This window comes from Limulus polyphemus, unplaced genomic scaffold (genome assembly GCF_000517525.1).
Source record: "Limulus polyphemus unplaced genomic scaffold, Limulus_polyphemus-2.1.2 Scaffold2225, whole genome shotgun sequence".
Classification (NCBI taxonomy): domain Eukaryota; kingdom Metazoa; phylum Arthropoda; class Merostomata; order Xiphosura; family Limulidae; genus Limulus; species Limulus polyphemus.
The window spans coordinates 167456-180000 of NW_013667835.1; the positions used below are offsets into that span (position 1 = coordinate 167456).

General features: G+C 29.2%; 1 protein-coding gene across 1 annotated transcript in view; it reads left to right on the top strand.

Moving 5' to 3' along the window:
* Nucleotides 1-7756, top strand: part of LOC106466330 (serine/threonine-protein kinase unc-51-like) — a 157640-nt gene extending 149884 nt beyond the window's left edge. The window contains exon 24 of the mRNA XM_022394311.1: nt 958-7756. Within this exon, the coding sequence (XP_022250019.1) occupies nt 958-1031 (74 nt within the window). The 3' untranslated portion in view covers nt 1032-7756. The remainder of the gene's footprint in view (nt 1-957) is intronic.
* The last annotated feature ends 4789 nt before the right edge of the window (nt 7757-12545 follow it).

Below are 12545 nucleotides of genomic sequence, written 5' to 3' on the forward strand. Positions count from 1 at the left end.
CAATTAGAGCTATATAATTAGGATAAGGCTATGCAGGTTTGATACCCACATCTTCCCTCTACTCCACTGCAAAAACTGTAATGGAGATCAACCTTTCCTATTCATCAAATATTTGTTTTACCATAATTTTTTCCAGTTTTTTGTTAATATAAATTGTCTAATACTCTGCACGGTTTAAGACTGCTTCTCCCAGGAACCAAAGTCATATATATGGTGGTGTATCTTAGTACAAGGAAACAAAAATAACTTTCTTCTCAAATCTGCAGATGATACTCTAAATATATATATTTCTGGCAGTACTGATATGGTTAAATCTCATTTTTTAGAATAATCTATTGTAGGGTCTGTGTAACAAACAAAATTCCATCTAACTTTTAATAATTCACTAGATAAGAAAAGAAAATATAGCACATAATAAAATTCATCAATAAAGTTTAAACTATTCAGTCTAGTTGGAATTTTATATGTTACTCTGTATTTCTGTTCAACAACAACTGCTTTCACATTAGCACATTGACATAAAAAGGTTTTATTTTCAAAATATATAGTTGGATATGTCCAGAAAAACAAAAGAATAGGTTTCTATATGAGGTCTATATGTTTAATGTATTAATTTTTACTCCATACTTATTTCAAAACAGCTCAACAAAATCTGGTATAGTGGCAGAAGATACTCTTTGAAGAAGTGTCTCAGATGAGATAATGTTCTGTATAGTTATTACTAGCTAACATTGTATAGAATTTTTTATTGTGTACATATATATTTATTCATCTAGAAACAAGGGTTACTAGACAACTTGAAATGTTTTATACATGTGAGGCTGAATGGTAGTCCAGTATGCATACAATATATATACATATATATAATATATTATTTTAAAGTTCTGTGTACATTATTATCCTACAATGAAGGTAAATTTTACAACTTTTGTCACAACATTTTCTTTCCTACAACAGACAGGGATGCAGTGGAACGACGATTATTCTTACTGCATAGGCAAAGCCATATGAATACTTATGACAGAGTATAATCTCCAGCTTATTGTCACAGACTCTTACATAAACATGTATATGTGTGTTGTGGAACCTCAACTAATTCTACATGCATGATCAGTTCAGGAAACATCCTACAAGTGGTATTTTGCTGGTCAATGTATACATTTTTTTTTTTCAGCCTGCTTAATATTTTCTGGAAGAGAGTTAAGTCTGAATTAATAGTATATGAAAACTGAGCCACAATCCATGTGCTTATCTCAATTTCTTTGCTTGCATTTTTGTTATAATAGAAAAAAGGAACTTTAAATTTTGACAAATTTGTTTAGTATTTGCTTAACAGATATTCTTACTTTGGTCTTCATTTCTCATCCAAGCTAAAGTGTTGTATTCATTGGTTTATGCAACCCCATTTCATGTCCATTACTTAAAAGATACAGCTTAGTAAAAGTAGTAAAAAAAAGAAAAGAAAAACTACATTAATGTATGAAATCAGGTAAGTGTAATATCTGAAATAAGCTGAAACAATTAAGAATGATATAATTTGGAAATATTACAATAATTACATTCAGGATAGACCATGCTGAATTATGATATAAACTAGAAGACTATGTAAAAACATCTTATCACAACATTGAGGTATGTATAATACTACTAAAACTAGCAAGCTAACGATTTCTTATACAAGGAAAATTAAAGAGGATAAATAAAAAAATATTTGAAGAACTTGTTACATTGTTATGTTTCATACATTTTGCCCATATCTGTACATTATAAAATTAAGATAGATATTATGTAACATTAAGTAGCTTAGATGTTTTTTTTTTTTTTTGCCTGAATAAGTGACAGATTACATTATCCTACAACTCTTGTTCTTGTAAAATGTATTAAAAGTGAAACATTATTTATCTGTCTTTGTAAGGTGATATTATTTAAGTAGGCTTTAATTGGATCTGCTTATTTTAAGTTTGTTAGTTTATAATGTTTTCCTGCTAATGTTTCCTGCCTGCAACAGTAAACAGTAAGTTCCAGTTTTTGGCATTTAATTTGTATTCATTTATATTTTTTAATTATTAGTCATGAAGAAAGTCAACCTTATAGATTATGAAAAGAATTGTTGTTTTATTTGTACATTGGAACATGTAATTTGTGATGATAAATTAAATAACCCAAACTAATTTTAATTAACTGTTCTCTTTGATAAACTTATTTCCAGTTATCCTGTTGTAATGTAGTCTTACATGTTATGGATAAACTTTACCTTTCAAAAAAATTGGCTAATAAATAAGTAGTAGAAAACCAAATAAGATAACTGGTGCCATATAATGAAAACTTGTACATACCAAAGAAATAGTTGCTGGTAGTAGTGATATCTTTTTAATATCTTTTTACTTAGATTTATATATTGTTGTAACCTAGTCACAAAATATAACAATTTCATTTCTATTAAAATATATCATTTTTTAATTAGCCTACCTTTATTAAAGGCAAAGTATATGTAGTGTGTATGTTAAAATTTATATATTATCTGTTTTAGCTACAGGTTATTAAAAAGTGTAAAACTATAGCAAATCATCATGCTTTGTGATATTATAAATTGTGTGTGCTGAAGAAACATGGAGATATGAAATTTGATTTAAAAAATGAAAAGTTTCTTGTATTTTAAAATATTTCTTTATTAAATAATATCCAAGAACTTAATCTCAATTTGCAAAAGTAAAAAGTTCTTTTTATGAAAATAATTTATAGAATTAGTAGAACTGTAAAATTTCACAATTACATACAAAAAAATTTTGAACTTTGGCAGTTTCAAATTTTTACTATTTTTATAAGTGATGTCATTTTATATTGTATTTTTAGTTTTTTAAGCTGTTGGATTTACCAGTTTTCATCTGACAGTAAAACTTTCAGTAAGTTTTATGAACCTTCTTATGTTTGCTGTACTGAAGGAAATTATGACTTAATCAGTACGATTTATTAGAAAATGTAATGAATTTCCTGTAGGTTAATTTAAAAGAGTATGGTTTATGGTTGTTGTTTGTTTAAAAATTATAGAGCCACTTTCTCCTTTGTCATGTGTTACCTCATTTATTTATTTATTTCTTTGTTTAGCTTTAATCCCAACATCTTTTCCTATATTACACTCAACATATCTTTTAAGGGTTTACATCTTTCCAGTTATTTTTAAAAGAAAAATTAACCTTGTTTTCATTAACAGTTCTTTGACATCTTTGAAATTTTCATATGTAATTGACACATTCCATAGTCTTTGTACAACTTGTTTGTTTACTTTTTACATTTTTTATGGTGCATAAATAATTTCATATGATGTTCTTTGAACAACCAATCATAATAAACCAACATTTTATATAATGAAAGTCCCACAGTTTGTTATTAAAGAACCTAAAAGATGTGTATGTGACTATGGATGTACCAAGTACATTTAATGATTTGAAGTAATTCATTGTTCAGTTTAAATGCTGTGTCATTGTAGACCTTTTCAGCTATTAAAATTTACATGCATATACATCATACATAACCCAACCCTACAAGTTTTTATCAGTTTAATTTTAGAAATTGGCTATTTTTTATATTGTAGAACATACTTGTGATGATGTATTTATTATTAAAAATATTATTTAAAAAAGTGAGTTTTCTGTTGATCCACAAGTGAAAAGAAGACATGCACTAAAAGAACAGATTTATCAAACCTACCATAGATGAATATGAAACTTATAGATGTTATGTGCACACCAACCATCCATCATAAAATGTTTTTTTTAATCAAATTCTTTATTATTTCTGTGAGCTGCCTTATTTTCTCTACTAGATTTTGTTGTTGGTACATATAACAGAGATAAATAAAGATACTAAGCATTGAGCAGACACACTTTGGAACTGAAAGTAAATCATTTATCCTGTTTCTAGCTATAAACACATCTTGTTTTACACTGCATGTTTGAGTAAATGTTTGTTATAGCTAAGGTTCGTAAAATAGATACTTAAAGCTGTGTACCAAATATTTCATGTAATTTAGTACTAGACTTCTTGCTTTATAGCATAGTTTTTTATATTGTTCGTTCATTGGTTAAATGCAGATCAGTTATGTGTATCAATTATCATCAAAGAGTGATCCACACAGAATTTTAGTAGAGAGTCTCCTAGGACAGTATAAGTGTACCCTTGACTAACTTTGGCAGTAATCTAAAATGTGGGTTTTCACTAGCATCTTTCAGTTCAAAGAATTTTTTCCAATAGTGGTTTTACTGAGTTTTTCTTTCACGTCAGGTAGAACATTAACTTCCTGGTATAAATTCCATTTGTTAAGTAGAAGAATAACTTCATTTCCATTGACACATGAAAGGGTGAAGGCAACTATCTTTAGTTTTTTGAGTGATATTGAGCTGTCTTTCATATCTAGGTGAAGAGAATTTTTTAGAAGACTTTCAGTAATATGTTTTTCAATGAAAGTATATCTGTAATTCGAAATATATGATTTTCACCTTGGAATGCATTGTTCACTCTGTGGATGCAACAAAATCCCATATCTAAAAGTTTGGTGGTATCTTATTCTTTGACTGCATTGTCTAACTTGATCTTGATGCTCTTGTCGATGTCTGAGTATATCAGTTGATGGACCATTATTTATTTTTGATTGCATTACCAACCTGAGACTCACTGACAACCTTGTAAGCAAAAGATCCCCCCCCCCCCACCAAGAAAAAAACAGCTACTGGACATATGGGTCAGATCTGTCTGAAAATAGGTATGATGTCCTAGGCTAAACTGTCTGAAAATGATCAAATGTGAGACCATTTGTCAGAAAAACTGAGAGATCCCATCACATGAACCTAAATTGAAAGTTGATTTAGCAGTTTTTATGACTCACAGTGCATCTGCCTGTGCTTCCTGCTGTTGCACAGCAGGAATGCTCAAAGGTAAACCTTACTCTCGAAACAAGTTGTGGTGCAGAATGTAAACTGAGTATCTCAACTGCAGAAGAAGAAACAGTTGCCAGTTGGGAAGTATGACACACTCCAATTACTCTTTGTTACAGCATTTCCTCTTACTTGCATGATTAAGAGTGTCAATGGCTTTTATGTCTTCAATGTGTTTACTTGTAAAGTTTCAGCTGGATCCACTTTCTGGTCTTTGCCAAACAGTGAAATTGCCTTAGCTATGTGTTTGGATTCCTTTGAATGTTGCTTCAAAGAAGCAATACCATTGTTGGCCACACTGACAGTGGCATTTGGACACAGAATGCATTTTACTTCATACACAGACCTTAAAAATGGGCAGCAGATACAAGATTTGAAAGTAAAATAGTTGTTCGGCACATTTCAGAATGGATATCAATAATGTGTGCATGCAGTGATAAATGCCCACCTGATTATGGTTACTAGACATCCCAGTAAAACCTATAGCAACTGAGTTAATTATGTGATCTATACAGAATCAACGACCACATTGTGGCTAATGATTGACCAAGCATAGCTTTTGGTGGAATTAAATAAATTGGTAAGGGTGAAAGATTAAAAGGTTAGGTTTATGTTGTAGTATATACGTCTAGGATGAAGAAAGTTATTTATTTTCTGGTTTGACCATGTTGATTGTGATATTTATATGGAGTCAACAACCAAACTGTGGGAAAACAATTAACTCAACATAATTTGTTAGAGTTGAATAAAATGATAACTTTGAAATGCGAACTTGTTACATTTCCATTAGATTATGTAAGGCAAGGTTAAATAAAATTATGCATAATCCATAGCTATTATTTTAATTTATAAAATCAATTTTCATAATATCTTTATTAAGGATTATATGAATATTTTAAGTTCAGTGGAATAATCTTCAGTCACAGAAACTATGGATTACAGTACCAGCCTTCAAATTCCTTCACTAGACCTAATTAACGATAAATGATCACTGCATTTACCAAATATAGATGTTGTTTCTTTCCATTTGGTGTATTGTCATCCATATATATATATAGACTACAGAGAGAAATAAATTTCTGTAAAACTCATGATAATAAGATATGAATGTGAGACATTGATAGAGAAACATCGATGGTTCTGCAGACAATTCAGAATTATGATATTTGTTTTAGTTTCTCACCTTCCTCAACAATTCTGCAAAATCATTATACTTCCACAGATAATTGGATAAATGTGGTACCTTAATTTTCCAATTATAAACTGCATAGTGTGTAAGCAAGTCAACATTACAAAAAAGCAAACTTGTGTATAAACCACACCTGAGTATATGTGGCTGTAGCACAGCAGTTGTCAAGTTACCAGTAGGCTTGCAGGAAAACATACATATATTCCACATGCTCTTTCTTAGCAATTATTTCCTTCTAAGAAAGCCATTATAAAACACAAAAGTAAAATAAGAAATATTGTGACTTTATTATTTTCCAACAATTTTTTAGTGATAATGGAAGACAACAATACATGTGCATGCTTCATTCATTTATTCAAGTATTCTTACTGATATAGAAACTTGAATGGGAGTTTTCAAAAATATTCGAAACTTAACTTTGTTTCTGTAACATGCTCCACCTAAATTTCTCTCCCCAAAAATTCACCAAACTCAAATTCTTCAGAATCTGAGTGAAACAACTCCAACAGTTCATTCTTAGCCATGAAAGTTTGAGAAAACAGTGACTGGGTATGTATAGACCTGCTAGGCAGAGCATCTTCTCTCCCAGAAGTACCGAATTTAATGTAAATTACTCACTATAATATAGAGAGTACTTAGGCAAAGCATAATTTTTATAGCCTTCAATCTTATTTACTTATGTAGTCATAAACTGTCACATCCTCTCTTTCACAAACTACCAACAGTTCTCTCTCTGATATTTTATTCTATATTATTTATAACAAATACAAAACCAAAGTTTTAATTTATCATGTGACATATTATATTACATTGTTTTCTATACAGAGAATTGTCTATTTCACCTCCAGTTCTAAACTTCTTTTGCTTGGGAATCACCTCGACAAACTTAGCTGAATTTTTAAAATCTCTTATTGCATAGTTAAAATGTTAGAAAATTATGATAGTTATAAGGCATTATTTGCTTTTTATTTGCAAGCTTTTTATGTCATTTATCCACAAAGTTATCAACTGCAAAAAATTTTTAGTGCTTCTTCTGAAAAAGAAATTCATGTATTAACTGCATGCTATGGTTTTGCAGACGAAATTCATGTGTAAATCTTGGTATATTTATTGGAAAAGTATGGTAATACCACTACAGTATCAAAAACTTTGCAGCAATGTTCATTTACCTGTTTCAGTCTACAGCTGCTTGAGGAATATGACACTTGAACAAATGTTATAGAAGCAACTTGTGTGCACAACTTGTATAATTTTTGCAAACTGTGATCATTCCTGATTATGTTACTTACTGTTGCTTGAGATGTGTGAACGGCTTTTGCTACTGATATGCATGTTTGTGAGTTCTCGGGCGTTAAAAGACCCACACTTTGTTTACGACACATGGAATATGATTTGTTGCAAGTCTCTTTCTTGGTGGTCCCGATCCCCCACTTAATCCATAGTCATTTACCATTTAGTACAATGCAAAAACAATGTCAAAATGCAATTTTGATCCATGCCATTCCACAGTGACTTAACATGGTTGATTTGCATATTCCAAATTGCCTTGATATAACATCTCAATCCTCTGTATGAATTTTTTTTTTAGCATTAAGTGTGAGCCATTTGTTTATTATATGTTTGATATGATTTTCTTTGTTTTATAAACTAGTTTTTGTTCTATTCATACAAGAAATATTTTTTTACTGATAGCATAAAAACATTTGAAGTATGGTAGGAGTGGGTGAAACATGTTTTAAACATTATTACAAACACCACTTTTTGTTTGAAGTTTGTCATTTTATTGTGGATGTCATATGTAGCATGTTCATCATAGGTGAAATTTCTTCATGGTAGTGCATTATGTGTTGCATGCAAAATTTTTATAATTTGTTACATTTGCATATCAGAAAAAATGTTTGAAGACTTGGAGATTACTTGGTTTTGTATAATGTGTGACATTTTCAGAGATGAAAGAATGAGAGTGAATTTTTTGTCAATCTGCCAAAGCTCTCTAAGGTTACAACATGATAAAATGTATACTGGAGTAACTTAATGTAATCAGTAAATAAGAAAAAGATTTAGTTTGAGTTTTAGTTGCTTTGATTTTAATTTTTTTATGAACAAATGATAAGAAAATTTCTCACATGGAAGTTTTTACAGTGATATTTAGTGTAGATATGTGTCTCTTCACTTTCTTTCCAGTGCCTAAAAAAAAAAAATATTTTTCTAGTCAAATCTGCTCTCACTTCCATATCTGTTGTTTAGAATTTAGTTGTGTTTGTTGGTCTTAAGTAGTTGTATAATGTTTTTTATGTAAACTGGTAGATTATTGTTATATTTCTTCTCACTGATTTCGAGGACACAGCATGTAGCATTAATCATAAGACATGGTCATTACGGTATTAAAGCGTAAGTTAATTGATCACATGCCTTGTAAGAGCAGATCATAGACCATTTTACTTTAGTTAATTTTTTTAATGAAAGTCTACTATAAATTACGATAATTAATTTGTTTGTATTGTTTAATGAATCAACTTAGATAAAAACTAGCAAATTACACCAGAAAATTCATTGGAAAGAACTATGCAAACAGGTTTACAGTCTTTGTTTTGAATAGCCATCTATATGTTCATGTCAGTTTTGAAGTAAACCCATACACCCAATCCTGAGACACTTCAAGATACCCTTGTTTTTCTTATAGAAGCAAAAAGTGAAAAATGTACAATGTTTAGAAGTTGAAAAGCTTCTTACATATTATTAACTATTTTCAAGGAAGCAAGTTCAATCAAATGTTAGAGTCCTCAAAACCATTTTCATCCTCCATTCTTGCATTTTCTCATGACTTTAATTTTTTCTTTAATTTTGTGGAGGTTAAGAGAACATGCAAAATTTCAAGTCTTTTGCCAAATATTTTGGGATTAATTTAAAAATCAAGTATATAAGATTTTCTAGACTTATATGATGGACTGGAAATTTGTGTTATAAAAAAACATGCTATAAATTTTTAATTGGCTTAGGTATAATAATTTGTTGAAATGGTTGTGCTCTCTATAACAGCATGCTAAATGTGGTATTTGAAGGCTTATCTTAACTGATTGACTGAAAGTGTGTGCTGTAGGTACATGGAAGATTAGTTTTTGTGGTGTAGCATAAAGAAATGTATAAAATTTAGCTGTAAGAGTGTGGTATATCAAATTCTCTAGGTATAAGTAAAGCAACTTACTTACTGTAAGTATATACTAAAAGAATGTGTTGAATTAGTTTTTGTAAGCTTACAGAAAGCAACATATATATATTTGTTCTAGTTGGATATTAGAAATTATGTTGTAAAGATAAAAAAACACAAGAAAGAGAATATTTTGGTGATTCATTTTTATAAGTATAATCAAGGATGAAATTATACTGGTACTTATTTGATCTGCTTTTCATCCAAACTGCATGCCTTCCATTATACTGGCAGAGAGTAGGCACATCATGACTCACAAAATCTAAACAATCACTGAATATTTTTCAAATGAACCACTAAATAACTTAACAACATTAATTCTTGGCAACAAGATCATGAGGAAGAAGTAGTTTAGCAGCTTTGATGTTTGTCATTACTCCAATCAGGTAGTCTCGTCTGGCTTTGTGATTTGTATGATTTGTCAGTAATGATAAATATATCAAAATGGCATGTTTTATTGGCCGATGCACACTGATCAGTACCTGCCCCGATATTAGCATGTCTGCTTTTGGTCATTCAACAGAATCAGGAGCAGAAGAATAATATCTAGAGTAAATTTACAGTTATGAAATTTTTAAGTTAGTTGCGAGTTTAATATATACATTTGTTTGTTCAAAACCATCAAAACAATAGATGTCAAATAAAATCTATAATTGTGTTCACAGTGAGGGTTGTTATAAGAAATAAAGTTGTATGCATTTTCTTTATTTTTTTAATAAAGTATATAGTAGATTACACATAAGAGATAAATATTTTCTTGTATGCACTTATGAGTATCAGCACTTTTTTTTTATTGACAATTTTGCCCCTAGGTATAATAAATTTTGCTATATAATATCTTTTTCACCTTCAACTTCTTTTAAATCAAGTATAAATTCAGCTTAAAATGTAGGAAATTGTGTAATTTGTGACTGGGTTTTGTATTAAAATTTTTCATTTTATTTCTGATAATTAATTTTTTTGCCTATACAATGAGGTTATATAAGAGACAATAAAATAAATCACAACCAAGCAATTAATTAGCCATCTATTTAGATTTATGAGTTAATAAGTAATCACAGCATCAAAACGTTTTTCATGTACCAAATGACTAAACAGAAAAAAGATGTGTTTTGATTATTTACAATTTTTGCTACACCCCCCAAAAGTATTTTAGGCAATTGATGCCCCCCCCCCCACCACACACACAACATGATAGCAAATTACTGTACGTACTCCAAAATAACTGTGATTATAATAATTGACCAGTTTTGTTTTTGAAACTTTATTTCAGTGTTATTCAACTAATTAAGGTAGCTATATGAAAAACAAGATGCACACAAGGATGTCGGTTCTGAATATCTAAGCACATAACAAACTTAATGTTCTCTCATTATAATGCAATTAAATTGTTTCTTTTGTCAAAACAGATCACTTTGTTCATACTACATTATTCCAACAAATTTCATTAAGCTAGTGAGATTACTTATAGAATATATGTTTAATTTGATATAAAAGTTGAAGAAGCAAAACACTACTGCCAATCATTTATTAGCACAAACTTTCTTGAGAAAAAATGTCAAGTGTGTCAGGACTATTGGCTTAACCAATTGAGAATGATTAATTCATTCAAGGAATAATTTCTTTTTCATTTATTAGTAATTGTATTTAAAAACATTTATATATGCTCATTGCAAGTATATAACTTTATAAGAATAACTTATTTTATTAGGTGTATATAGTAAACTTTTGAATTCTAAAGTTTGAAATAATTTGAATAACAATTTTCTATCATCTCACTATTTTGATTTGACATGAATATCCATTTTAAGAAAAGTTGATTGAAAAACTTTTATTACCTCTATAAGCTTCTCTTGTCAGTATGTATTTGACTTTTACTGAAATTCTTTTTATGCAGGATATGTAGGCTTATATATTTTAATTTTCTACAGGTATTGAAAAAATTCTACAACAGAAATTGTAGCATTTTTAAAAGACAGTTTCTGTTTGAAATTTCTTGTTTTTGATCGAGTTTTGTATAAATTTTGTATTTAATAACTGCATTGAAAAGAATAATTTAAATGTTGTTCATAAAATGTATCTTTATGATAAAATGAATAACTGCCTTCTCAAACTGTAATAAGATAGACAGGCTCTGATTAAAGCATTAAAAATTATATAACTGCAAACAATTTCTTTGTAAATAATAGCCAGTGTTTTACATGTCTATACTTGATATTGTATAAGTATTACAGCTTTCTAAGGATTAAGTGTAACAGTTAAAATGTTCTATGTAAAATTTTTTTGTAAAATTGTATATATTAAAATACATATTTATTAATAAGTGAAACACTGTCTACCATTATCTTTGTATTGTTTGTTTATGACTGTGATTGAAAACATATCACCATATTCTTACTGGAAGAATGTACAAATATTTTACACTTATACAGTCAGTCACATTTCTCATCTTTGTTTCTGTTGGAGTTCCTTCTGTTGTTTTTCATATATATGAACTATTTCTTACTTTGCTCAAAAAAGACATCTAGAACTATCTAATCTTAATTTTACTGGACATGCTATATTATATAAGTTAATATATTTAGTTACATAAGCTGTAGTAACTCTAGAAGATAGTGTCACAATGCTAATGAAACAACATTAAAATGAAGCATAAGTGTTATAAAGAAGGTTTAACTTGAAGGATTAATTTGTATGATTAAAATCTAGGTTTCTGTCAAACTGTGAAAAAGTAAACAGAATATTAATAATAACAGAGAACTACAAGTTGGTTCTTACAAACTGTTTCAGTCACAAATATTTATACTGTCAAAATGTTTTGATTTATCACAAATATTGGAGTATTTTCATAATAATAAGAAATCAAGGTAATTAGAAATGGATAGGTTCTTGACAAAAAGATGACTAGGATTTGTGAATGTGCAGTTAATTTTCCATTTACACGAAGAAATAGCAAACTGCTCTAAATCATACTTGTATGACAGATTTTATTATACCCAAGACTTAGGAACACAGCACTGTTAAATGTAGGATTTTCTTCCTCCATCATATGAAAATTATTTAGTACTAACTAAAGATTCTGATAGGATAATCAGAACAATAAATTTCAGTTTAATTTTATTATGATAACTAAAATAATACACTTTGAACTGTATCAGAACTAGGGCTTGGTATGACCAAGTGGTTAGCATACTAAACAATGGGTCCACGGTTCCTG